The sequence below is a fragment of the Cotesia typhae genome, unplaced genomic scaffold (genome assembly GCF_013202065.1).
Source record: "Cotesia typhae breed Kobodo isofemale line unplaced genomic scaffold, CoteBio_Ctyphae contig_22, whole genome shotgun sequence".
Classification (NCBI taxonomy): Eukaryota; Metazoa; Arthropoda; class Insecta; order Hymenoptera; family Braconidae; genus Cotesia; species Cotesia typhae.
Genome location: NW_027423728.1, coordinates 6,467,826 through 6,491,330, shown reverse-complemented (window position 1 = coordinate 6,491,330; position 23,505 = coordinate 6,467,826). Strand labels below are relative to the sequence as shown.

At 28.1% G+C, this 23,505-nt stretch overlaps 4 protein-coding genes across 8 annotated transcripts; 2 read left to right on the top strand and 2 right to left on the bottom strand.

Moving 5' to 3' along the window:
* Positions 1 to 537: 537 nt before the first annotated feature.
* Eip63e (cyclin dependent kinase Eip63E) lies at positions 538 to 6,015 on the bottom strand. Of its 4 annotated transcripts, none has more exons than XM_074237760.1 (7): positions 5,195 to 6,015; positions 4,902 to 4,991; positions 4,155 to 4,283; positions 3,579 to 3,814; positions 2,957 to 3,336; positions 1,932 to 2,476; positions 538 to 1,423 (listed from the first exon to the last, which is right to left on the bottom strand). In XM_074237760.1, the coding sequence occupies exons 1-7, from the start codon at positions 5,241 to 5,243 to the stop codon at positions 1,332 to 1,334; spliced, it is 1,521 nt and encodes a 506-aa protein (XP_074093861.1). In that variant the 5' UTR covers positions 5,244 to 6,015; the 3' UTR covers positions 538 to 1,331. The 4 variants fall into 4 exon arrangements, with proteins under 4 accessions (XP_074093861.1, XP_074093863.1, XP_074093862.1 ...); XM_074237762.1 differs by having other exon boundaries at positions 3,579 to 3,775; XM_074237761.1 differs by having other exon boundaries at positions 4,188 to 4,283.
* A 718-nt stretch (positions 6,016 to 6,733) lies between these two features.
* Positions 6,734 to 11,470, top strand: LOC141538500 (RAB11-binding protein RELCH homolog). Its single transcript, XM_074260011.1, has 2 exons — positions 6,734 to 10,079; positions 10,334 to 11,470. Exons 1-2 carry the CDS (start codon positions 6,865 to 6,867, stop codon positions 10,479 to 10,481), a joined length of 3,363 nt encoding a protein of 1,120 aa, XP_074116112.1. The 5' UTR covers positions 6,734 to 6,864; the 3' UTR covers positions 10,482 to 11,470.
* A 111-nt stretch (positions 11,471 to 11,581) lies between these two features.
* Lpcat (lysophosphatidylcholine acyltransferase) lies at positions 11,582 to 21,297 on the bottom strand. Of its 2 annotated transcripts, none has more exons than XM_074260014.1 (9): positions 20,878 to 21,297; positions 20,383 to 20,769; positions 18,739 to 18,884; positions 17,967 to 18,184; positions 15,064 to 15,176; positions 14,803 to 14,957; positions 14,313 to 14,450; positions 13,178 to 13,698; positions 11,582 to 12,414 (listed from the first exon to the last, which is right to left on the bottom strand). In XM_074260014.1, exons 2-9 carry the CDS (start codon positions 20,503 to 20,505, stop codon positions 12,326 to 12,328), a joined length of 1,503 nt encoding a protein of 500 aa, XP_074116115.1. In that variant the 5' UTR covers positions 20,506 to 20,769; positions 20,878 to 21,297; the 3' UTR covers positions 11,582 to 12,325. The 2 variants fall into 2 exon arrangements, with proteins under 2 accessions (XP_074116115.1, XP_074116116.1); XM_074260015.1 differs by lacking the exon at positions 17,967 to 18,184 and adding an exon at positions 15,501 to 15,715 and having other exon boundaries at positions 20,878 to 21,278.
* Positions 21,298 to 21,693: 396 nt separating this feature from the next.
* LOC141538503 (uncharacterized) lies at positions 21,694 to 23,494 on the top strand. The gene is made up of 3 exons (XM_074260016.1): positions 21,694 to 22,234; positions 22,373 to 22,508; positions 23,139 to 23,494. The coding sequence occupies exons 1-3, from the start codon at positions 22,080 to 22,082 to the stop codon at positions 23,445 to 23,447; spliced, it is 600 nt and encodes a 199-aa protein (XP_074116117.1). The 5' UTR covers positions 21,694 to 22,079; the 3' UTR covers positions 23,448 to 23,494.
* The last annotated feature ends 11 nt before the right edge of the window (positions 23,495 to 23,505 follow it).

The following is a 23,505-nucleotide window of genomic DNA, read 5'->3' as shown; positions in this document are numbered from 1 at the left end:
TAATTGCATAGTATACATGAGCAAATAAAACTTTTGCGATATTAAATAGCGCAGAAAATAGAGAAAAAATTTATATATAAATGTACTAATACATGGTGATATAAGTAATGTTACTAATGATGAATAAAATAATAATAATAGTAATAATAATAATTAATATTAGACTACGTCTAGCTCGAGTTTACTGGAAGACTTGTAACGCTAGTTGATTGACAAATTTATCTAAATGTTTATAATTATAACTAATAATTATTATTTATTACTTCTTTTTATTTATTTATTTATTTATAATATCACCTAGGTAACTATTACTAGTTAACCGATATTATTCATCAATATGATATTTAAATCTGTCTTTAAATCCATTTATTTATTAATTATTTAATTATATAATAATATATTCGAGCACCATTGGCCTATGTAATTAATTTTATAAAAATTAAACTACTATTAATTTATAAAATTATTAATTTAAATAACACTCACTGATTATTGTTATTAATATTATTACTGTTATTATTATTATTATTTTATACATTTATACCTCAACGATTAATTTATTAAACCGTTGGTACACTTATCTTCTCTTAATTATTTATTTGAATACATCTTCTAATTAATTCTATTTATTACATTATGGTCTTTATGTACCATTTGATTGTAATTTACGTACTTTAATGTTTTAAATGATACAAATAAACAGATGTGTGAGTGAACACAATAATTATTAAAACGTGCTTCGAGCGCTACAAATCTTCCATTAATTTTTTATTGTTGTTGTTATTAAAAATTTTAATAGTAGTATTAATCTATTTAATTAATAATTGCTATTACATATCAAACCATCGTTATTGAAATAACTTGGTAAGAACCCTAACGGTGGCATAATATTAAATGGATATTTTTACGTTTTTTCAAAACTTTTTGATTGATTCAGTCTAATAACTAGTAGTTGGACGAAGTGCGAGGATGGGTTGTGCGTGCTCTTGCTTTCTACAACGTGTATATAACTTTCAAATGCAAACATTTTAAATATAACGAAATATTTATTTCGTCTCCGCTTATTTTTTTTTAAATAGTAAATACAACTATTTTTTTGATAATTAATCAATAATTTACTGATGATGTATCGAGAATTATATGAAGAATCAATTACATAATTAAATATTTCGACTCTAATTAACTCATTTATAATTGAAAGTAAAATAGTTAATAATCAATAAAATAAAATTAAGTATAATTTCAATTCGGTTGGGTGATTTTTTAGCACTTTTTTATCTTCTTACAGTTAATAAAATTTTAATTATTATTTGAACAATCTATCCTCGTCCTCAAGTTTTGAGTGCCGTATGACGTGAGTCCATGTACGTATCTCCGGTTTCAGTGTGAAGATAAATACCTTCTACTGAGAATATCGAGACCTCTGTAAATATTTTAATTTAATTAATAAATTTAATAAAGTAAAAGCTTATATAATTTTTAGTTTATCAAAATAACAGCGTTGACTGGTAAATAGAAAAAAATTATCAATGTTGGGCATCTATCTGATTAAAAATTTAATTACTTTAATTAATGGTCTTGTAATTTTTAAGGAGCACATCTCTGAAACTATTATTCTAAAGATGACGTAGAATTTAATAAAACCTTAAAAAAAATTGATTTTTTTAAATCCCCTTTTTTTCAGGCTCTCACTCTGACTGTGCTCCTTAATAAAAATAATTATATCATTTAGATTAAAAATTAAAGTGATATTATAAAAAATTTTCAGATGAATAATTCAGTACACCAATAAAATATCCTACAACAAAAGAATATAAATGACGTAACGTGAGTCAATAGTAAACAGTTAAACGTGATATGAGAAGTCATTCGAATATAATCTACTTGTATGCTGTTAATAAAACCATTGAGTTAATAAGTAATCTACTTACCATCCGGCAACTCGTACAATTTTCTAGGTAAAGACGTAAAATACGGATGTCTGAGTGCTTCTTCAGCGTCTATTCGCTCGTCTGGATTGAGTTGTAATAGTGAAGACGCCATAATATCTCCCTGAGCGACATCGTAAAGTTTCGGGAAAGAGAGCCCAAGTTTACGAATTGGATAAAATGCCAGTCGGTGAGGTTTATAGCCAGGGAGCCGCGTTACTCCAGGCCATGTCTCTTCTGTCGGCGTTCCCAATATTTTGAATATTTTATCGAGCTGATCATAGGTACATCGCACACCCGGAAATGTCGGTACACCTGTGAGCATCTCAACAAATATACATCCCACGCCCCACATATCTAGTGAAGTTGAATATTCTGTTGACCCGAGAAGTACGTCTGGTGGCCTGTACCACAGTGTCACTACTTCGTGTGAATATGTATGTGATGGAACAGACTTAGCTCGTGCTAATCCAAAATCAGCGAGCTTTAATTCTCCTAATTCGCTAATTAAAAGATTTTGAGGCTTCACGTCACGATGTAACACTTTTCTGAAATTAAAATACAAACATTTCAGTATAATACTGACATTGTACTGTAATTAGGTCGATTATACTTTCAAGTACTGTTCTTATTCTTATTCTTATTCTTATTTTTATTTTTATTTTTATTCATGTTTCTGTGTACTATAAATAATTAAAATAATTGTCTTACTAAAAATATTATAATAAAAAAAAAAAAAAAAAAAAAAATCTTTTTTAAATTGTAAATTACAAATAAAAAAATAATAAATTAAAAATTTATTAACCATGTCACGAATACATGGCGATAAATTTTTAATAAGAATTTTTCGAGATTAAATTCGTGATAGAATAAAAAAAAGCGAATAAGTATTAAGTGAAATATATAATATTCTCATAAATTCAAGTTAAGATAGTTGAAGACAACATTTTTTATCTTTAATAATTTATCATTCAATATTAAACTCGTGATTCTTGTAATAAAAACAAAAAAAAAATGTAAATATTCACCTGCGATGACAATAAGCCAATCCGCGTAAAAGCTGGAAAAGAAAGAGCCTGACATTTCGTGGATCTAAGCCACCGCTGCCGTACTTGGCCATATACTGAGAGAGATCAGTGTGAACGTACTCAAACACAAAAGTAAGTGTTTCTCGAGTATGAATAATGTCGTGTAACGTAACTATATTGCTGTGTTTAAGCTCTTTTAGTAAGCTTGCTTCACGGATGGCAGTAAACGGTGCACCTTCCTCCTCTTGGAGTCGAATCTCCTTCAACGCGACTACTTGCTCTGCGAGATGACTGTATCCTTTGAATACCGTCGCGTAGGAACCCTCACCCAACTGTTCCAACTTTATGTACCCTTCGGATTTACCAAAAGGCGAGTCTCCCTAAAATATAATTTTTTCATTTGTAATTATTGTTAAAAAAAATTAATCAAGCTTTTTTATATTGATTATTAAATAATAAATATAAATATTTTTAAGAAAAAATACTTGAAATTAAAAATTTTGCAGTTACTGTTTTAAATTTTACGAAATTTGACTTTGTGGCATTTTTTTATAATTAAACAATAAAAAAAAATTTTTAAAAACTATTGAATTATCCAACGGAAGTGTTAATAATTACGTACTCCAAATGCAGAAAATCTCTTAGTTCGTCTTGGCCCAGGATCGGGTCCCAAAAATACTTCAGACTTAGGTCGAGGTGGTCGACGTGGTCTCAGAATAACTCTTGCTTCTTCTCGTATATCCTCATCAAGTAGTTTTGAATCACTGGATACTGATAGCTGCCGATGAACTCTCTCATGATCGCCAACGCCTGACCATTCTGAGACATGTGATATAGATGTTGAAGTAATTGATTTTGCTAAACAAATTGCAAAGTTTAGTAGAATAATAACTTTTGACTTTTACACGAAAAAATTATTCCTGTACATTTTTTTTAACTAAAAATTTTTTTATCGATTACTCAATGATTATTTTTATTATCAAAGTATCATAAAAAATTATAGAGTACAATAAATATAATTTAACAAAAAAAATTAAGTCTCTATACAGGCTTTAGGAACAATTTTTTCTCATACGGGTTAATCACATTCAATAAAATGATTCAACTTTCTATGAATGATATAAAGCTTCTGACAACACTAAAAAAATGACATTAATCACCGATGACGTAGCTCAATAGTTACTATTAAACTACTTACCGTAACGGCGATCTTTGTCGCCAGAAACATTACCATTTCGCTCTAAACGATCCAAAAATTCTTCCGAGAATCCATTGTACGGAAGTGGCCCTCTATTGGCTACGTCTTCTGCCTCTTCTTTTGATATTGCTGAAAAATATTTTTTATTACTTACAATCAAAATCAAATACTTTGATAAAAAATCTATTTTTTTTTATTATTTATATTTAATATCAATTTATTAAAATTATAATTTAAAAAAAAAATCAATATTTTTATAATTAATTAAAAAAAAAAAACTCGGATGTCAACTAATTAAAATGAAAATTTAATCATAAATAATAAATTTAATGACATTAAAACTAGCAGTCACTTGATTATTTTTTAACAAATAAATTTTTTCCGAAAAATGATTTTTAAAAAATTGCATTTTTAATTTTTTTAAATTTCCACATCTCAATTTTTTTTTCTAATTTTTTTATCAAAAAAATTTTTTAAATTATCAAATATCTGATGTAAATTAAGTTAGCCGACATCTAAAAATTTTTAGAATTTTTTTTACTGAAAAAATAATAACAGAAAAATAAAAAAAAATTTTCATTTGTAAAAAACATGAAAAACTATAAGTGCAATTTTTAAAAATATTTTTTAGTTCTAATTTAATAAATTAAAAATAACCAAATAAACCAAATAAAAATAACCATAAAAATTTATCAATTTAAATTCAATAATAAATAAAAAAAAAAAATAATAATAATAAATACATACACAATCGACCAAAACTGTGGCTCAGCCGTTTTTTTAACTTCTGTACTCTGCTAAGTGCACCATTTTTTTTGTCTCTCATTGTCACGGTACCTGCAATAAATACAATAAAAAATAAATTATCACACATCAATTATTCGCCACATGTACCAGTTAAGCTAACAATACTTAATAGTCAGTTGTTATTGTCTTTAACATGAACTTCTATTTATATTTAAGTACCATTAAGTAACTGATAAGTTAAATGTATTTATAAATAAAATAATTATTGATTTAAAAATTAAAATTGTACTCACCACCCTCTTTACCCTTAGATGTTGCTGATCCCTTGTCTTGACAGTACATGATTATTCATTCACTAGGACACATGACATATGGGCGGTGACATTAGTACAAGCCAGTCCGTGTGTGATCCTTGTGTTACGTTTAAACGCAGGATTATACTACTTCTATTGTTATTGTTGTTGTTGTTTATTTTATTAAAAACTACAATTACTCTAAACTCTAAACAACAATTGCACCCATTAGATTATATTTATAGACTAAAATTGTTATCACAATTTTATTTTATTTATATTATATTAATTTACCACAGCCCACGCGATTTTTTAAATATTTATCAATAAATCTAATTAATTATTGCGGCAATAATAATTACTAATAAAAAATGTCAAGAATTTTCTATAAAAAAAATGGAAAAAAAAAAAAAATAAATAGTCAAGAAGAAACAAAGCAATTATTGAGATACCGGATGTCCTTAAGAATATGTTGAGGCAAAAATAAAAAAAAAAAATTAAGTAAGTATGAATAAAAAAAAAAAAACAGTTTATCGTCAACTTGTTCGCTTAAAGTAAAGCATCAAATACAACTGGATTTTTGACTGTCTCAGTCTTTTCACAGTTTACCGGACTGTGAATTTAATCTCTTATGATCTAGGATTGTACTGAGCACTGGAGTTTCACATTATTTGTTAGCAACTAATAGAACAGGATTATTGTTTAGAGTTGTTTGTTTTAGTTGTAACATATCCACGGTAGCCGTAGGTAAGAGAGAAAGAAAAGTTAAATTATTATACTGAATACAGATGTAATCACTGGTGTGTATGCACTACGCTAGGTATGAGCTATGTACGATCAATTATGATTGGATAAATGACGTTAGAGAGACGACTGAATGATCCATGAATAAGTTCTAGTAATTTTCTTGCACTGCCATCTAGTGGTTTGTGTTTATTGTTTTATTTCAACATTTCAACGTTTACTACTGACGGTAATTAAATTTCCACTGTTAAAAAAAATAAAAACAAAAACTATGACACTGAAAATAAATTTAGCAGGTATTTAATCATTTTTAGAATTTTTTAACGAATAAATTATGGAAAAAAAAATTGACTTTTAGAAATTTTAAAAAATTAAAAATGCAGTTTTTTAAAAATAACTTTTTGGAACTAATTTTGCATTTTTAATTTATTAAAATTTCTAAATGTTCATTTTTTTTTTTTTAATTTTTTTTAATACAGTAATTTATTTATTAGAAAATTTTTAATTGTAATTTATTTGTTATTAAAATTTTTAAAAATGACAGCTGACGGCTAACTTCAGTATTATTAAAATTTTCATAACACTGAAGTTGACAGATATTAAAAATTTTTTTAGAATTTTATAGCAGTTGAATTATTAAATAAAAAATTTAATTAAAAAATTGCACATGTAAAAATTAATAAAAATTACAAGTGAAAATTTTTAGAAGTATTTTTTTATTGAAAAAATTTTTAAAATTAATAGCTGACTGCTAACTTCAGTATTATACAAAAACTGTATGCCCAAAATGGCTCATCCCAGTGTATAGTGTATGTACAGTAAGTGGTAAATAAAATTCAATGGCAAATATAAATAATAAAATAATAATTTTATTATTTAACATCAAATTTCCTCCGAATAAATAGTCAAAAAAAGCCATTGCAATAATGGATACTCCTGTTACGAATTTACCGTCCAACCCAGCATCTAATAGCGTAAAACAACATAGTGATACGTCATCAGTGTCATACAATGACATTGCCAGTAAATTATTAAGTGAAAAATTGTTACTAACCGCCCTAGAGCTTCACGCAGAATTATCTGAGTCTGGAAAAGAATTACCGCTTCTCCGTGACTATTTTTCCAACCCCAGTAACTTTGACTGCTCCAATAAAAATGAATCTTTTGTATCTATAGCAAGATCCTCCAGCCAGGCGACCTTGGACTCTCTGGACATGACAAGGTACTCAGAAGACGACGGCGGAATTGACGAGCGAGTCGCCGTTCTGGAGTTCGAGCTCCGAAAGGCCAGAGAAAATATATCAGCGCTTCGGGCAAATCTCACGGTAGTTACTGAATCAGCCAGCACCTCTCCAGACAAAAAAACCAGTAAGGACTTGAGCGATAAGAATTATTCAATAAAGCCTCACGAGCAGCGTGCCCTTAATTATCTCGTTTATGAATATTTGTTAACGCAGTCTTATAAGTTGACCTCTATAACGTTTAGCGACGAAAATGAGAACCAGGATTTTGAAGATTGGGACGACGTTGGCCTTAATATACCCAAGCCTCCAAATTTGTTGGTAATTTACAGGGAATTTTTGAGCAAAACTGGTTTGGATAAGTCTTTTGCTGACATTTCCACGCAAACTGATTTCATAGAAGAAGAAGACGAAGAAGAAGAAGAAGAAGAAGTAATTAATAGCGAAGAAATAAATGAAAATGAACCGAAAGACTTAAACGTGTCCGAAGAATTTGAGTTTGTTAAAGATCAGGAAGACAAAAAAGATTGCGAAGAAATTACTGAAAAAAATAACAGCAATCAAGGTAATGAAAATAATTGTAATGATAATAATGATAATAAAATTTCTAGTGTTGCTTCAACCTCGACGACACCCGAGAAATTAGACGCGCTGGACTCCAGATCAGTTCACCAGGAAACGCTGAGTGGTAGCCAGGTGGACGATGACAGCATTAGCATATCAGCGGTGATGAGTCTGGAGGACACAGACCCAAGAGATAAAGACTGGACGAAAGTTCAGCTGTCAAGACTGGATATCCCAGAGTCTTCTTCGGTATTTATAAATCTTCCCAATAGGTTCATTCCAGAGCGTTTTAAGGAATACATTTTGACGTACTCGATAAACACAACGTCTACGGGAGTTCAAATGGTCGACGAGCTGATAAATAGCAACTCCTCGGAGTCGCTGATAAATCTACTGGCGAAAAGCTTGCTGGTAGTTAGCCCGAATGTTATATCTGCGAAACGTGAAGAAGTTATTCCGCTGCTTCTGAAGACTATTCGGGTGTTGCCGAAGAATAACGATCGGGACAAGCTGCTGCAGTTGCTGTTTAACTTGAAGAAGAAACCTCAGCAGGAAGAAAGAAGAGTATTGCTGAAGGCAATGATCGCGGCAATTAAAATCGACGGGGTTCCACCAGAGCCAGAGGAGCTGATAACTCTCTGTTGGGAGCAGAGTCAACACAAGTATCCGGAGAGACGTTTACTGGCGGTCGAGTGCTGCTCAGCATTGGCTCCTTACACTTCTAACGCGGTACGTAATTCGTTGATAATATCAATGCTTCAACAGATGCTGCTGGATGATAAAGAACCCGTTGTTCGCGCAGCGGTCATTCGCAGCCTGGCTTTACTGGTTGCTCTCACTGATGATCCTGATAAGTATTTCCAATTTGAGGAATTGACGCTCACTGCACTGGGTGATGAATCTACCCAAGTATTCCAGGCAGCTTCTTCTCTGCTGCTACCCACCTTAGCCCAGTGGGCGTTGTCTCTGAAAAGAATACTGTCGCATCTTATTTCCAGAATACTTTCAAGGTTGAAGAATAATTTCATCAAAGCTGACAAATCTAACATTAAATACTCTCAAAGTAGGGATGGTAGAAACGATGATAAAATTATACGGTTAATTGATACTCTTAAAATATTGCTACCACATATGATTGTTTTTATGGCGGACACGGATATAGTCAGGACTTTAGTCAATGAAGAAACACCATCTGAAGTCCCGGATAAAATTCTGAGGCTGTGTCCTTCAGCAATTATGGAACCATTGGCTTTTGCTGAAAGTTTGGATATTGGAAAAATATTGAATGTATTTTTGACAAATAATTGGGAAGAAATGTGGCCGGAATTCGAGTGGCTGACGATAAAATTGATTCCCGATATCTTGGAGATGCTGAGGTTGATAGATGTCACGCAAGAAAATGTCCTGAATAATTTATTGATGTACATACATTCTCTGTGCAATGGTTTAGGACGGCAAATCGTCGAGTTGAGAATAAAAAAATTTTTTGAAGACGAAGTGATGGCCTGCGAACAGAAATTAATGTCTTCTGATCACTCACCGATAAGTATGGCATTTATTCCGGCTTATTTAATAATTTTGTCGATTTTAGATTTGCAAGAAGTAACTAAAATACTTAAAGATTTCATCGTTAATTTTTCAATAAACGAATTTGAAGTTGATAGTCTGGCAATAGCTGTTAAATTACTGTGCAAGCAGCCGGATGTCGTTGAGGAAGTTGTCAGCGCTCTTTGGGACGGAGTTGTTCACCAGAGGAATGTTGTAAGATGTGCAACGTCTAAATTGTTTGGAAATATTATCGCAAATGTCGATGAGAAGCTCGTTATATCCCGGGTCGCTCCAGCGATAGTGACTCTGGCGAGTGACGGCGACATAACTGTTAAAGCAGCAACTGTTTCAGCTCTGGGGAAACTTATTACTGATAGCGCGGCAAATCAAGTGAGAGACAAAGGCCGGTTGACTTTGGAGTCGATTGTTAAAGATCCTCAAGGAGTTTCCCAAACTTTAACGATACCTTTGATAACGACACTCACTTGTATTGCTCCTAATTGTTCTCAACATTACATTGAGGATGTTATTGCCCCACATTTGGCTGGAATAACGGCATCTGCATCTCAACAACCGCATAAGGTCGAGTTAACTACTGCGTTACTTGATGCATACTCGGCTCTAGTGTACAGTTCTCTCAGCGATCGGTGTACCATGAGTGTTTTATTGCCGGGCTTAAAGTACTTAGAAACTTTAACTAATCAATTGTTACCACATCAGAGAGATAGCGTTAAGTCTTTAATCAGAGAAGCTGAGTCACGACATAATACAGCGAAAAATAATGAAAAGTATGTTTACTTTTTATATTATCTTAATTGTAGATTATTAAGGGGTTATTCTGGTGAAACTTCAATTTTTACTATTTTTAAAAAAGTCAAAATTTTTTTTTTTTTTTTTTTTTTTTTTTTTTTTTTTTTATAAGTATGGATACTAAAAATATTGATTGCCTTTTTTTTTAACAGCGCTTAAATAGTGCTTCTAGACAAGAATACCCCCTTAAAGTAGTTTTTTTTTTTTAATTAATATTTATTTATGCTTTCAGGATGACATTTCCCAGCTCACCACTATCATTACCGCTCACTACCACCAATGTGGGTCAAGGTGTCGAAGATATGAGACAGAGGATGTCGAAAATGTTTAGTCCAAAGCCGACGTCCCCGGGTATTACTAATATATTCCGTAAGAAATGAAGATAATCGTGTACATAAATTATATGAGGTGCCTTTTTTAAATGTTATACAAAAAGAGCAAGAAATTTAAATTTTTAGTAATCGTGATTGAGTTTTGAGGAGAGTAGGATGTTTGATAACTGTTTTCTTATTTTTTAAATATTTTATTATTAATTAAAAAAATTAATAAAAATTTTGAATTTAATAAAAAGAAAAAAATTAATTGAAAACAGTTAAATTGTTTTTTTTAGTAATTAATGTGTTTAGTATTAATTAAAAATAAAATTATTAATTTATTGCTCTAAAAAAAACGCTGTAAAATGAAAAAATTCTTGATTTAAATTTTAATATAATAATTTAATCACTAAAAGAGTGATATTTAATATTTTTAATAAATATTTAAGTGCAGGTACTAAACATACTTACTCTGCTCAAAATTTTTTGAATCGCACAATTATTTTTGGACTGTTTAATAATTCGGCTCGTGAACAAAATTATTTTATTTCTATATATACGGTTTCATAAATATATGTATATATCAGAATATTTATTTATGTATATATAAATTTTTATACTTATTACAATATTAAAAAACGGTTATTATAAATTTTTAACGATCTCTCTAAAAGTAGATTTAATTCTGCATTCATTTTATTTGAGATTTATTAAATTAAATTTTATTATAAATGATCAATGTTACCATTACTGGAATCTCATAACTTTAATTTTACTTTAATTTTTTTTATACGTATTTTTTTTTTTTTTTATTTCTACAAATATTTTGCGTACAATTGATAATCAAAATGGGAATTTTATTTTGGCTGAAACTAAATAAAAAACAATTAATTTTATTAGTACCAAAAAATTTTTGAAATCTTTATTTAAATTTGCTAATTATTTTTTTTACACAATAAATGAAACATATAGAGAATTAAATTCTTTAAATCCAAATTTTATTCCAAGATTTTTGAAATTTTATTAAATGCTACTAAGGCGATTAATTAAATAATTATCATTAAAGGTTGTGAAAAATATCTTAATCTTGATCTTAAAGAATAAATGAGAAATATTTATTGTTAAAATAATTTATAAAATAACAGATAAATAAAAAAAACCTTAAAAAATGTAAGAATAATATATTTATTTAATTTCTATATATACATTTACATAACTATGTGGATTCAAGTATACAAATAAATTTAAGTTACGCTTAGAGAACGTTAGATGATACGACGGCTCGCGATGTACTAAATTTTCTATTAACATATCAAATTAATTTGCTTAACGATCTCTAAATAAAGGTTTAATGATAATAAATAAATAACAATATTAAATGAATTATTGAGCAATATATGAACTTTAAATAACATTAAATATATATCTCTCTATAATGCTAAAATCTGAACTAAAAAAAGATTTATAATATTGAATTATATTGCTATTTAATCTGTCGATGTCATCAAGCGTTTAGAATGTGATCACTAACCCTGAGTAATCTACTTAAATAAATCTAATATTTGCATGATCGAGTATCCTAGTCTACTATTTAATAAGTTAATAATGCTGAAAATTGCTCTCCGTCCTACCAATACTCTTATTATCTCCTATTTACATGACTTGATAATAACGAGCAAAAAAAAATTTATTATTTAATTAATTATTTATTTATTAGGAAGAGCTTAATTATTCAGAATCTTTAGAGTAAGTTACTTTTATTTAAATTGGTTGTTCTTATTAGTTTTTTTTTTTCTATTTTATTATTTTATTATTTATACGGAATTCGAGCATACACCCATCAGAAGCGGCTTGTCTGAGTCCCGACTTTTCCTAATTTGAGGACTAGGCGACGAGCCGAAGAGACATTCTCAAATGGTTTTCTTCCGACGGCCTTCATTATCATCCGCGAAGATATGACTGAATTCTGTCCTTGTTCCCAATACTGTTATAACATCCTCTGAAAAAATAATGGGATAATTGTTGTACTTGAGTGTGTTAAAATTAATGATGCAAAGAAATAAGAAGAAATAATAATAATAATAATAATAAAAAAAAAAAAAAAAAAAAAAAAACAATTGTTTAGCTTCACGGTCCACAATAATTTAATTCATTATTTTTTAATCAAATAATTATATATTGTTGTTCTCAAGGCTCATTAAGTAAAGAATAATAATAAGCAAAAATATGAATTTTTCAATAAAAAAAATTTTTTTTTTGGAAAAATGATAAATTTTTTTTTTTATCAAAATTTTAAACGAAATTCATTCTAATTAATTTCTGTAAATAATATAATTAATTATTGTAAATAAAAAAAATTGAATAAAAAAAAATGTCAAACAATTGTTAAATTTTCATGCCAAAAAAGTAAAAGCTTTTAGTATCACAAAAATAAAATGTAAATAAATTAATAGAACTATCATTATGATCTACGATAGAAACTTGTATTTTGTTATGTACTTATTACGTCTTTCGGAAGATATCTCTTATATGGAAAATAACAAACTTTTTTTATCAGAAATATGAAAGTTAAGTTTTTTTTTTTTTTTCAAATCGTAATGAACCCGTTCATTAGACTTCTTCTAAGGAAACAGGTGAAAACAATAATATTAGAATGCATGTACCTAACCGGTAAAATAACATCTTGTAAAGATAAAAAAATCTAATTTTTTGCGGTGTACTTATAGTTATGCAAAGCAATACTATAATAAAAGATAATTTACCGAAAGATACAGCTTCACCTCCGCTGACATCGTGGCAGGCTTGTGAAAAAATTCTATCACTTTCTTCTGGTTCCAGCTGAAGAGAAAGTTTCAAGGCCTTTCGTAATTTTTTAGTGTCGAGGCATTTAGTACCATTGGCGTCGCAGACATCAAATGCAATATTAACGAGATCTAGGACGGAATTTGCGTTAGCTATTGCGAGAACTGTAAACATGTACTCTTCAATATCTATTGTTCCTTTATTAGCACGATCGTGGATCCTGAACAGCTGCTGGACTGAAGGATCTTTTGCATCTAATCTAAGTATCCTGGCGAATTCATTAAAGTTAACTGTTTCTTCAATATTTACCAGTCTTTTTTGTACTAATTCTTCTTCTATTTTAACTTTTTGTAGACCGAGTTTGCAGCGCAGCTTGTGGGCTTCCACAATTCCCGCTGCGTGGGGTAAGTGTAACATGTGTGCTTTGTTAATTATGCGACAATCATCGTACGTGTAATCCGAGACAGGAATTTCGAGAGCTCTGTAACATTTAATAAAATTTTTATCAATTTGTCATTCATAACTCTTCTGTTGGCCAATCGATTTAATTATAGTATCGGTGACTTTTTTTTAATTAATTAAAATGTCAGTTATTGTTTACTAAAACTTTCTCATTAATTAATATTCAGAAGAAGACTTATCATATGTTATAAGTGATAATTAAAAATGTAAATATGAGATATTTACTTTTTATGATATTGACAAAAATCATTTTTTAATTTAATTCATGATGATTTAATTAATTATGAACGCTAAAATGATTTTCTGTGATTTAGGAAACAAATTTAAAACAATTTTGTAATGGATTATCAATAAGGAGTCATTCACTTTACATATTTTTTAAATTAAGGAATTATATGCATTTAGAATTTTATAAAAATCTATTTTGAAATTTATTTATATTTAAGTAACTAGACAGAAAAAAAAATTTGTTTGAATCAAGTAAATAATTTTGAAGAACTTTTTATCTTCTTGATTTTAATAGAAAAATTTTGAATAGAGAAATTTTTTTTGGCTTAAGTAAATTTTACTAAATTCAAGAATTTTTCGTCTTCATATTTAGTACTAAAAAATAAAATAAAATTACAAACTCACTCTGCCATTAATCGACGGACATTATTAGCATATAATTTAGGGTCTGTCTTTTCAGCTTCACTCGGCCTGTAGACCGGTAAAAATTCGATTTCACAACTGCTGTTCAATTGGGTCAATGTAAGCCACAACAATTTAAGCCTAAAAAAAAATTAAAAAAAACACCTATTAGTTTTATTAATTAACAATAAGCGGTCGATAGCGACAATCTCTGTTCTTTCGATAAGTTATTTATCAACGAACCATATAGACTTATCGAAATGTTCTATAAAAATAGAATGTTTTTTCGATAACTTATTTTTTAAGCAATTAAAAGAAGTAAAAAAGCCTTGATATAAAAAGTTAATAATAAAATCAAAAGAAAAGGATGGTAACTTTGAAACTATCGATTCACAGTAACTTTGTTTTAGAAAGTTTAAGCATTAGCGAAAACACACTGATGAATAAAATACTTAAGTTTAAAGAAAAAATATTAACATGAAATTTAACTTACGCTCCGGGACCTTCCCAAGTCCAAGTAACGGTATCTAATTTATTGGGATAACGAATACACACAGGCTGGACTGGGACACCGGGGTAAAATGCTCCACATTTAAAAGTTATTAAACAGGATCGATTAGTGCAAGTACCTTCCGGAAAAATCATTATCTAAAATAAAATAAATTCGTGCATTATAATTAAGAAAAAAAAAAAAACAATTATTAAAAATACATATTAAGAATTAAAAAAAAAATTAAAAAAAGCTTCCTGTTACCTGAGGCCAGTCTTCTTTTGAAGTGGCACGCTCAATTATTTCCTTAATCGTGTTCTGTCTGGAGTTGGGGTCATCTCTCCACACATAGACTGGCTGCGTATAGTTTATCAATTCTATAAATTAATTTAGAAGAAAAAAATTACAAACAAAACAAAAAAACTCAAACATAAACAAAATTGGTAAAATAATATAGAATAAAATGAACTGAAAATAATATTTAACATTTCAGATGAGCAGCATTAGATATTAGTAGGAAGAAGAAATAAAAGATTACAATCATTACAGTAATGGAAGTGAAATTGTTAAGTTATATACGGTGGATGGAATTGGCAAGAAGATAATTTTATCATTATTATTATTTTTGTTTATATTTTTTTCATTATTATTGTTATTATTTATGTAGCTTCAGTAAAGGATAATCGAGTAAGAAAACATACTTCCGGTAAATGGATTAAGACCAGACTCTCTTCTGACGATTGTTGACGGGAATCCCAGAATGTAAACAATACCTCCGTCAATGAAAGTTGAGTGTGGAGCCACCACTAATATTGGAGCTTCTGATCTTGAGGCTTGTCTTCCCCGGACCACTATTTTCATTCCTGCTGCTGTATATGTTAAACGGCCAAGAAAACATAGCCATGGCACTATTTTTCTGTGGTAGCAGTATTACACATTTACTTTTATATTTTAAAACGTACATTTAATAAATATTTTGATATTATATTATAAATTCTTTTTTTTTTTTTTTTTTTTTTTTTTTTTTTTTTTTCAGACTACTGATTATTTTTTATCAATTTTAATTTTCCATCGCTCATTGTACAAAGAATTTATGAAGACATTACATTATTGTACCGTACCATCCACCATATATTTACATGCTTAAAATATATAACTTAGCTTGTGTTTTTAAAGGAAGAATATAAAAAGTTAAAATTTTTATATTCTTCCTATTAATCCAATGAATACTCCAAGTAAATGGACAGACATTAAAATAATTATTACGATGCTATAAAATTGTTGAGTTTTATGACTTCCAAAAATAATTCAAAGGAGTTCTAATGATTCTTGAAAGTATATTATAACTTTCACGAAAGTCTTAGAATATTCTGGAAGATCATAAATTAAAATAAAGAAAGATGAAACTAGTAAAATTTTTTAAACTCAAAATTCAACTGGAATATTCAAAAATTTTTTTTAATAATTATAATTTATAAATCAACTATAAGTAAAAATTATAAAAATTATAGTGAAGAAATCATGACACGCTAGTGAAGATAATGTTTACAATAAATAATGTATAAGTAAATGCATAAAATATTTATTTTCTGTGTGCATACTTATATAATAATTATATAGTACTTTCATGTTAAAAATAAATATTTATAGCAAAATTTTATCTTCTGCGAATAACGGATACTTATTGACGTAAGAAAGTTAGAAAATAAAGAAATTACAAAATTTATCTAAAATATAATTTTGATATTTATCAAACAAAAAAAGTAGAAAGCTAAACAACTAACTATGCATTTATAAACGTTACTATTTGTAGTTTCTGTTACTTCGAAGTAAATAATTTTTCTAGGTTTTCATTACCACATTAACGAGGTGATATATTATTATATTTAAATAGAGCTGTTGTGTTGCTAAAAAATTGAACCGTCACTCGAAATAATGAGTGGCAATGATTGATAAAAAAAGAAAGATTGATGTTGCATTAAGGAACTGTAAGAAGAACCGTAATAAATTTAATCCTTTTAGATTTCTATCTCCAGAATCGAAGTAGAGTGTAATGCAATTAATTTTTAATACTGTAACTGTATTTAAAAAAAATTATATTAGTAATAAAAATATTTAAGTGAAAAAAACTTTTAAAAGTTTCTTAAAATTACAAGAACTTGGTTTCACATTTTTTTTTCTTTCTTCCTTTAAAAATTTCTAGTAATATTTTTTTTTATCAATCCTTTGACTCTCCGAAGACAATAAAAAGTAATACCGTACAGTAAAAATAATTAACAAACATCAATAAATCTGTAAACAGTTTTTACATTCTAAAATAGGCTAAGTTTCCTTCATTATAAAAATTTTATATCACTTATAACTGTGTAATTAACGAGTGTTATAAGTAGTAATTATTTGTATATTGTGATTAATTATAGTTAAATTACAGACCTAGAATGTTACTAACGCTAATTTGTCAGCGTTGAAGAAATGTATGTACATCACAAAGTAAAACAATTTTACTACTAGATAAATTAGCTAAGTGTCTTAGAAAGCGTCAAGAAATTAAAAGTTTAATTCCTTTTCTTCACAAGTTACAACCATAATTTTTTTTTTCCATTAACAGTAAATTAATATATATTAAGATGAGTAAGAAAAATCAATTATTTTTTTTTTTTTTACAAGTGACACGGAAAAATGAGTTGCTAGACACCTTAAAAAAATTCTTTTCAGGAATGAATTATTTTTTGGACTAAGAAAAAAAAAAAACTGCGATCAGTGTCGCTTGTAAAAAAAAAAAAAAAAAAAATAATTGATTTTTTTACCCACCCTAATATATATTTCTTTGATTCACATCTTTTAGTTAGAATAATTATCGGTAACATTTATAAAAAATTATGCAAATAATTTCCTGAATTGAGATTCTTTGTAAAATTCGGACCTTGACATTAAGAAATCTCTATAGTCAGGTTTAGAACAGTCAATATGAACTAGAAAACTGCATTATTAAAATGAACCATTAATTATGCACCAATGACATTCATACAATTTAGATTAATAATAAATTAATATTAACTTTCAAGAGAATTAAAAAATACAGTATAAATAATGCTGGTTGATGCTGATGACATGAAAATACAAAAAAAAAATCATCTACGTAAGTAGGAATAAGAAAGAAGACCTACTTCCGAAAAAAGGTATTCTTCCAGTTTCAGCTTTAGCGACGATGCTTGGTCCGCCGAGGTAAACTACCGGCAATGCATCAAAGAAACTCGAATGCGGGGCCAGTGCTAGCACCGGTGCATCTTTAGTTGTTGCTTGCTGACCCTTCACCTTCAAATGATGGAATCCCCCACAGACGAACATCGCTCTCATTACCCAGCACACCAACACCCTCATGTCGCTATTTCATCATTTTACGTAACGCTTTTATTATTCTCTAGTATCACTTTAATATTATTTTATATTATATTTTGTTATTTCTAATGCTATAATACGATTATCTACGAAAATAATTATCAATTAGGAACAAAAAAAAAAAAAAAAAAAAACCCAGCCAATAACTAATAAAAAAAAAAAAATAACATTAAAACACAAATAATTAGAAATATTTACTAAAGTGGTGGTGAAGGTCTTAAAATTAATTACGCTTAGTAACAATTGTTATCTATATACAACGTGTACTATAAAATAAGCAACACAAATTTAAATATACAGATAAAAATATGACAGGTACTACTAAATACTGCGTAGTTAAAATTATAAGTGCATATGATGACAATTTAAAATTTTAAGGCTTGTTTTTAAAATATTGGCGATGGAAAATAAAATTCAATGCGCATTAGTTACAATTTTACAACTTAACATAAATAAACTATTTTAAAAATCATAAAATTAATAGTAACACAAATACTATAAGCTAAAAATTAATAGAGAATATTAATAGTTAAAGCTTACCGTCTCCAACCAGTAAGAGGTGCTCGCCGTAAATCATCTTCAGACAATCCATGAAGTCCTAAACAAGCTAATAGCCATCCGATAATCACTAATGCTGTGATCGCTGCCAGTCGTAAAGGCAGCAAAGCCACCGTTAGGAAAGCTGTCTGAAAATATAAAGAAATTTTTATAAATATAAAAATATAAAGTAAAGCAAAAAGGGTGATTTTAAAATAACATTTCAGGTGTACAAATAGTGATTAAAAATCAAGAAGAAAATTAATTAAAATTTGAAAAAAAATTTTAAACAATAAATTTATTGTTACCAGTAACATCGATTTAGTAATACGCACAAGCACGTCCCAGAATTAATAGCATTCTTCACGTGCCCGACACGTCAATATAACACGTGGTCTATCATTTAATCCTTCTGACTTTCTTTTTTTTTTATAATAATTTTAATAAAAATTATAAGTTTAATAATAATAAAAATGGTAATAAAATAAACGGTGTCATTTTTTGCGAAGCTCCATAATGTACTACCTCAATTTTTATACAGCAATTTTTTTTTTAACTTGTAAATAATACTGTTAAAAATTTATCGTAGTTACGACGTTTCACTCTTGAGTTATCGAATACATTCTATTCGAATGTTGACCTATATCTTTTTCAGGTGAGCACGACCGCTACTTTCATCTCACCACGATCACCGGCTTAACATACAGTCTTTTTTTAAATAAATTATTCACAACTATTACATTGTTTACAATATTTGCACTTTTAATTACTAATTTCTTCTTTATTGCATAACTTTTTCAATAATAGATTGACTCATAAGAATAAATTTAACGCTTCAATGGAATGTTATTTTAATTAAAAAAAAAAAATAAACAGGTAATATTTTTAACAATAATATAAATTATTTTTATTGTTATCGTCAATTAAAGTTAAAATTTTTTATAACACTAAAAAAGCGTTTACCGTTTCAGCAATAAAAAATCAAGGCTGTAATTTTGGAGCTCGTTAACGCTCGAGAGGCTTGCAAAAAATATTAAAATATTTAAAATAACTCGTAACAAATTTGAGTACAAAACTAATACACGTAAAAACTATCGTTTCTCCTCGTAGCCTACATTTTTGTCCCACATTAATAGAGCTCTTTAATATGCAAAATCCAAAGCTTGAATTTTCAAACTCGTACTTAAAATTAGCTAATTATCTATTGCTTGTTGTTGATTAATTTTAAAAAAAATTCTTGATAAATAATAGTAATAGAAATTCTTTAGTTGTGTCAGGCTAAAAAGTAACCCGGCATTTCTCGGGTTGACTCGGTATGACTCGGAGTTTTAAAACCCGTTATCCGATTATCGGGTACGTCCGTCCGTGAGAATTTAACAGGCCAATGTCTTTAATAAAAAATGTATCAAATTAAACCAGGTATCCACTTTCTTTTTCTGTTATTACTGAAACTCTTTTAAAAAATAAAACAATAAATTATTTTTTAAACATTCAGCAAACATTTATGGGCTGTAAATATCCGCGTGTCATTGACTCTGCATCTGATATTGCGTAATATCAAGTTTGTTTTATTTAATCCTGTTAATTAGCTTATATAAATTATATTATTAATTATAAAATATTTATTTAAATTGTTAGTGGACTGACCTTGAGTTTTTCGTAAGTTGTATCGAGTTCTAGCCGATGAACAAAAGGGTTGAGGATATCAGTATCAATCGAAGGTGGCTTTAACTCACTGGTATCTCTCATATCGCTGTCTATTTTTTCCATGTGTGCTTAATAAATAATAATCGATATCTCAAAAAAATATGGATGGCTTTTTAAGTAAACCAAATACTTATAAAGAAAAGCGGCACTGATTCAATAAAAATGAAATGTCGTTTTTATTCACTAAAACTTATCAAAATCAATAGTCAAGCGTTAACTGGTGCTGACGTCACTTGGCCTCGGGAAAATCCGTGGAAAATCCGAGGACGGGGTGAGTGTTTAGCGGCGGCGCATCACGAGGGTGAACACCACCGATCCGATATTATTCTAAAAACAATCATAAATGTTTAAAAAAAAAAGAGCAAATTTAAACTCACTTTATAATATAATATTTTACACTGAAAAAGTCAAGAAGAAATTTGTTTAAAAACTCACATCTGATAATTGAAGTAACAAATGATTGAAAATTTTCTTGTTTGTCGTTCTATGTTTTGAAATAAAATATCAATTAGTATAAATTATAAGTAAACACAGCAAGATCCGTCGCGCAACTCCGCGCAAAACAGTCTGAAATAGCTAGCACATAGCACTGAGTACTTGAATTGCACCAGCAGTAGAGTCTACTGTACAAGACATGTATTATCGACTGCAACGTGTATACTCAGACGTAAAACTGAATAAAAGGAAACAGAACAGACTGATATAAACTAAAACCAGCAGCCAGCGGTTGTTACCTTTCATTTATATTATATTAATCATTCCCGTTGTTCAGTCGACGCGCCACTAACTTCTTTAACTTTACTTAAGAATTTTTATTTCCACCTCTTCTCATATTTACACTGAAATCAATCTTCCGTAGTATACTTCCGTGATGTTTATTATTTACAACTACGTCATATTTTTTATTCAAATCTAAAACAGATAATTATTGACATAATATTTTATTGTCAATTCAATTTTTTGATAAATTAAAAATTACAATAAAGTTAGCCAACATTTAAAAATTTTTAGAATTTTTTATATTGAAAAATTACTTAAAAAAATCAAAAGAAAAAATTTCACATGTAGAAAATTTAAAAAACTATACTTGCAATTATTGAAAAATATTTTTTTGTTTTAATTGAATTATTAAACAAAAATCAAAAAATTAAAAACGTCGGCTAACTAATATTTCGGCTAATTTTATTATTATAATTAAAAATACTTACCGGGTATTTGTTTTTGACATTTATTTTATTTCTTCTTTAAGTCCAGTGCTTTGTTTTTATTTTTTTGGCAACAATTATTTTTATATTTTATTTTTAAATTTATTTATACATAAATAAAAATAAAATTTTTCCCTTCATGCTTTATAATAATATACATTTATTATTTTTTTTGTCATGATTTTAATTGTTTTGATTTTTGTCATTAACCCCTTTGATTATTTATACTCTATTTTGATTAGATATATTTATAAGTATGTATAGTAATATTTATATATTCATATCTGTTTTATCTTAGCAGCCACGTGCTGTTGGTTCATTTTTTTTACCACTAGATTTAACGTCAAATTATAATCTGAAAAGTAGTTATTATAAGCTTCACGTGGTATATTTAATTTATGACATCATCGCGTTAAATTATACACAATAATAATGGACAAAGACAATTGCTTTCAAAAAGCAATTGTTAATTATTATTTAACACTCGAAAAAATTTATTGTTACTGCAACAATGAGATTAACAAGGTTACAACCGGACCATTAACGTCACTCAAAAATCAGATGGAACAACTGCGTCATGTAACCAGGTGAGCATCTTTTCTTCTCTAAAAATTTTATTTAGCAATTAATTAATTTACACAAATAATAATAATTTTATTTATAATTTTTTGTAATTTATTATCGAACTTATCGTAGATGACACTAACGCCATCTGTGTTTTACAGCCCTGCGGTAGATACTGCAGAAATTTGCTTGATCAAAGGCGCGCGGGAAAAACTTATTTTTAAAATAAACTTGGGAATCGAAGACGAATTGAAACTTATTGTTGAAGCTATAAGTACTCTAAATAATTACACTCAGGTAAATATCTTCTTTTATTGCTTACTTAAGCGGTATTCATTATTTATTAATGACATTAAAGTTAGCTGTCACTGTTATAATTTTTTTAAATGCATTTTTTAATTTTTTAAATGTCAATTTTTTGATTTTATTTTTTTTTTTGCCATAATTTATGTTAAAAAAATTTTTTAAATTAATTACTGTCTGCTAAATTGATTCTCATGATTTATTATTACATAATACTGAAGTTAGCAGTCAGCTGTTAATTTAAAAAATTTTTTTAATAAATCAATTACAACAAAAAAATGCTTTTAAAAATTTTCACTTGTAATTTTAATTAATTTTTACATATGAAACTTTTTAATTTAATTTTTCTTATAATAATTTAATTGCTATAAATTTCTAAAAAAATTTATGACATTAAATTTACCTGTAACTTCACAATTGTTTTAATTTTTTTTAACAAATAAATTATAGCAAAAAAAAAAATATTAAAAAAATGGACTTGTAAAAATTTTAATAAATAAAAAATGCAATTTTTAAAAATTATTTTTTTGTTAAAGAAAATTAAAAAATAATCAAGTGGCAGCTAACTTTAATGTGATAAAAAATTTTTATATCAGTCATATTATTACACATATTTTTCCGTAGGAGCTAAAGGATAAATATCACCGGCTAGAACAACTTCGCAGCGGAATAAATTTCGACGACCCGACAATAATTAATTTTGTGAATGGAACAAGTGAACGACCTCGGCTGAATTCATTGCTGGAGTGGTCTATGGAAAGTTTGGAGTTCTATAAAAATTATTACAGTGACATAACAGCTAATTTTAAGGCATTAAACATAAAAGACGAAGCCAGCGTTGACAGATTAATAGACTCTTTTAATTCCAGGAGCAGTAAAAGAATAAAAACAATCCTTGCATTCACACAGTACTTAAACAACAAACTTCGCTAGCGTGTACAGATGTATTTTTGAATAAAAAATATTTTTATTAACCGACATTATCTGGTTG

What these genes read in the sequence shown, in the direction of transcription:
- Eip63e (XM_074237760.1), bottom strand. Translation starts at nt 5,243, where the DNA reads ATGTACTGTCAAGACAAGGGATCAGCAACATCTAAGGGTAAAGAGGGT. An exon ending in ATCTAAGGGTAAAGAGGGTG is followed by an intron (nt 4,992 to 5,194) that starts GTGAGTACAATT and finishes TATTTATTGCAG; the next exon opens with GTACCGTGACAATGAGAGAC. An exon ending in AGAGATTTTCTGCATTTGGA is followed by an intron (nt 3,337 to 3,578) that starts GTACGTAATTAT and finishes ATTATATTTTAG; the next exon opens with GGAGACTCGCCTTTTGGTAA.
- LOC141538500 (XM_074260011.1), top strand. Translation starts at nt 6,865, where the DNA reads ATGGATACTCCTGTTACGAATTTACCGTCCAACCCAGCATCTAATAGC. An exon ending in ACAGCGAAAAATAATGAAAA is followed by an intron (nt 10,080 to 10,333) that starts GTATGTTTACTT and finishes TTATGCTTTCAG; the next exon opens with GATGACATTTCCCAGCTCAC.
- Lpcat (XM_074260014.1), bottom strand. Translation starts at nt 20,505, where the DNA reads ATGGAAAAAATAGACAGCGATATGAGAGATACCAGTGAGTTAAAGCCA. An exon ending in CAACTTACGAAAAACTCAAG is followed by an intron (nt 18,885 to 20,382) that starts GTCAGTCCACTA and finishes TTATATTTTCAG; the next exon opens with ACAGCTTTCCTAACGGTGGC. An exon ending in AAGAATACCTTTTTTCGGAA is followed by an intron (nt 15,177 to 17,966) that starts GTAGGTCTTCTT and finishes ATTAATTTATAG; the next exon opens with AATTGATAAACTATACGCAG.
- LOC141538503 (XM_074260016.1), top strand. Translation starts at nt 22,080, where the DNA reads ATGGACAAAGACAATTGCTTTCAAAAAGCAATTGTTAATTATTATTTA. An exon ending in CAACTGCGTCATGTAACCAG is followed by an intron (nt 22,235 to 22,372) that starts GTGAGCATCTTT and finishes TGTGTTTTACAG; the next exon opens with CCCTGCGGTAGATACTGCAG. An exon ending in CTCTAAATAATTACACTCAG is followed by an intron (nt 22,509 to 23,138) that starts GTAAATATCTTC and finishes ATTTTTCCGTAG; the next exon opens with GAGCTAAAGGATAAATATCA.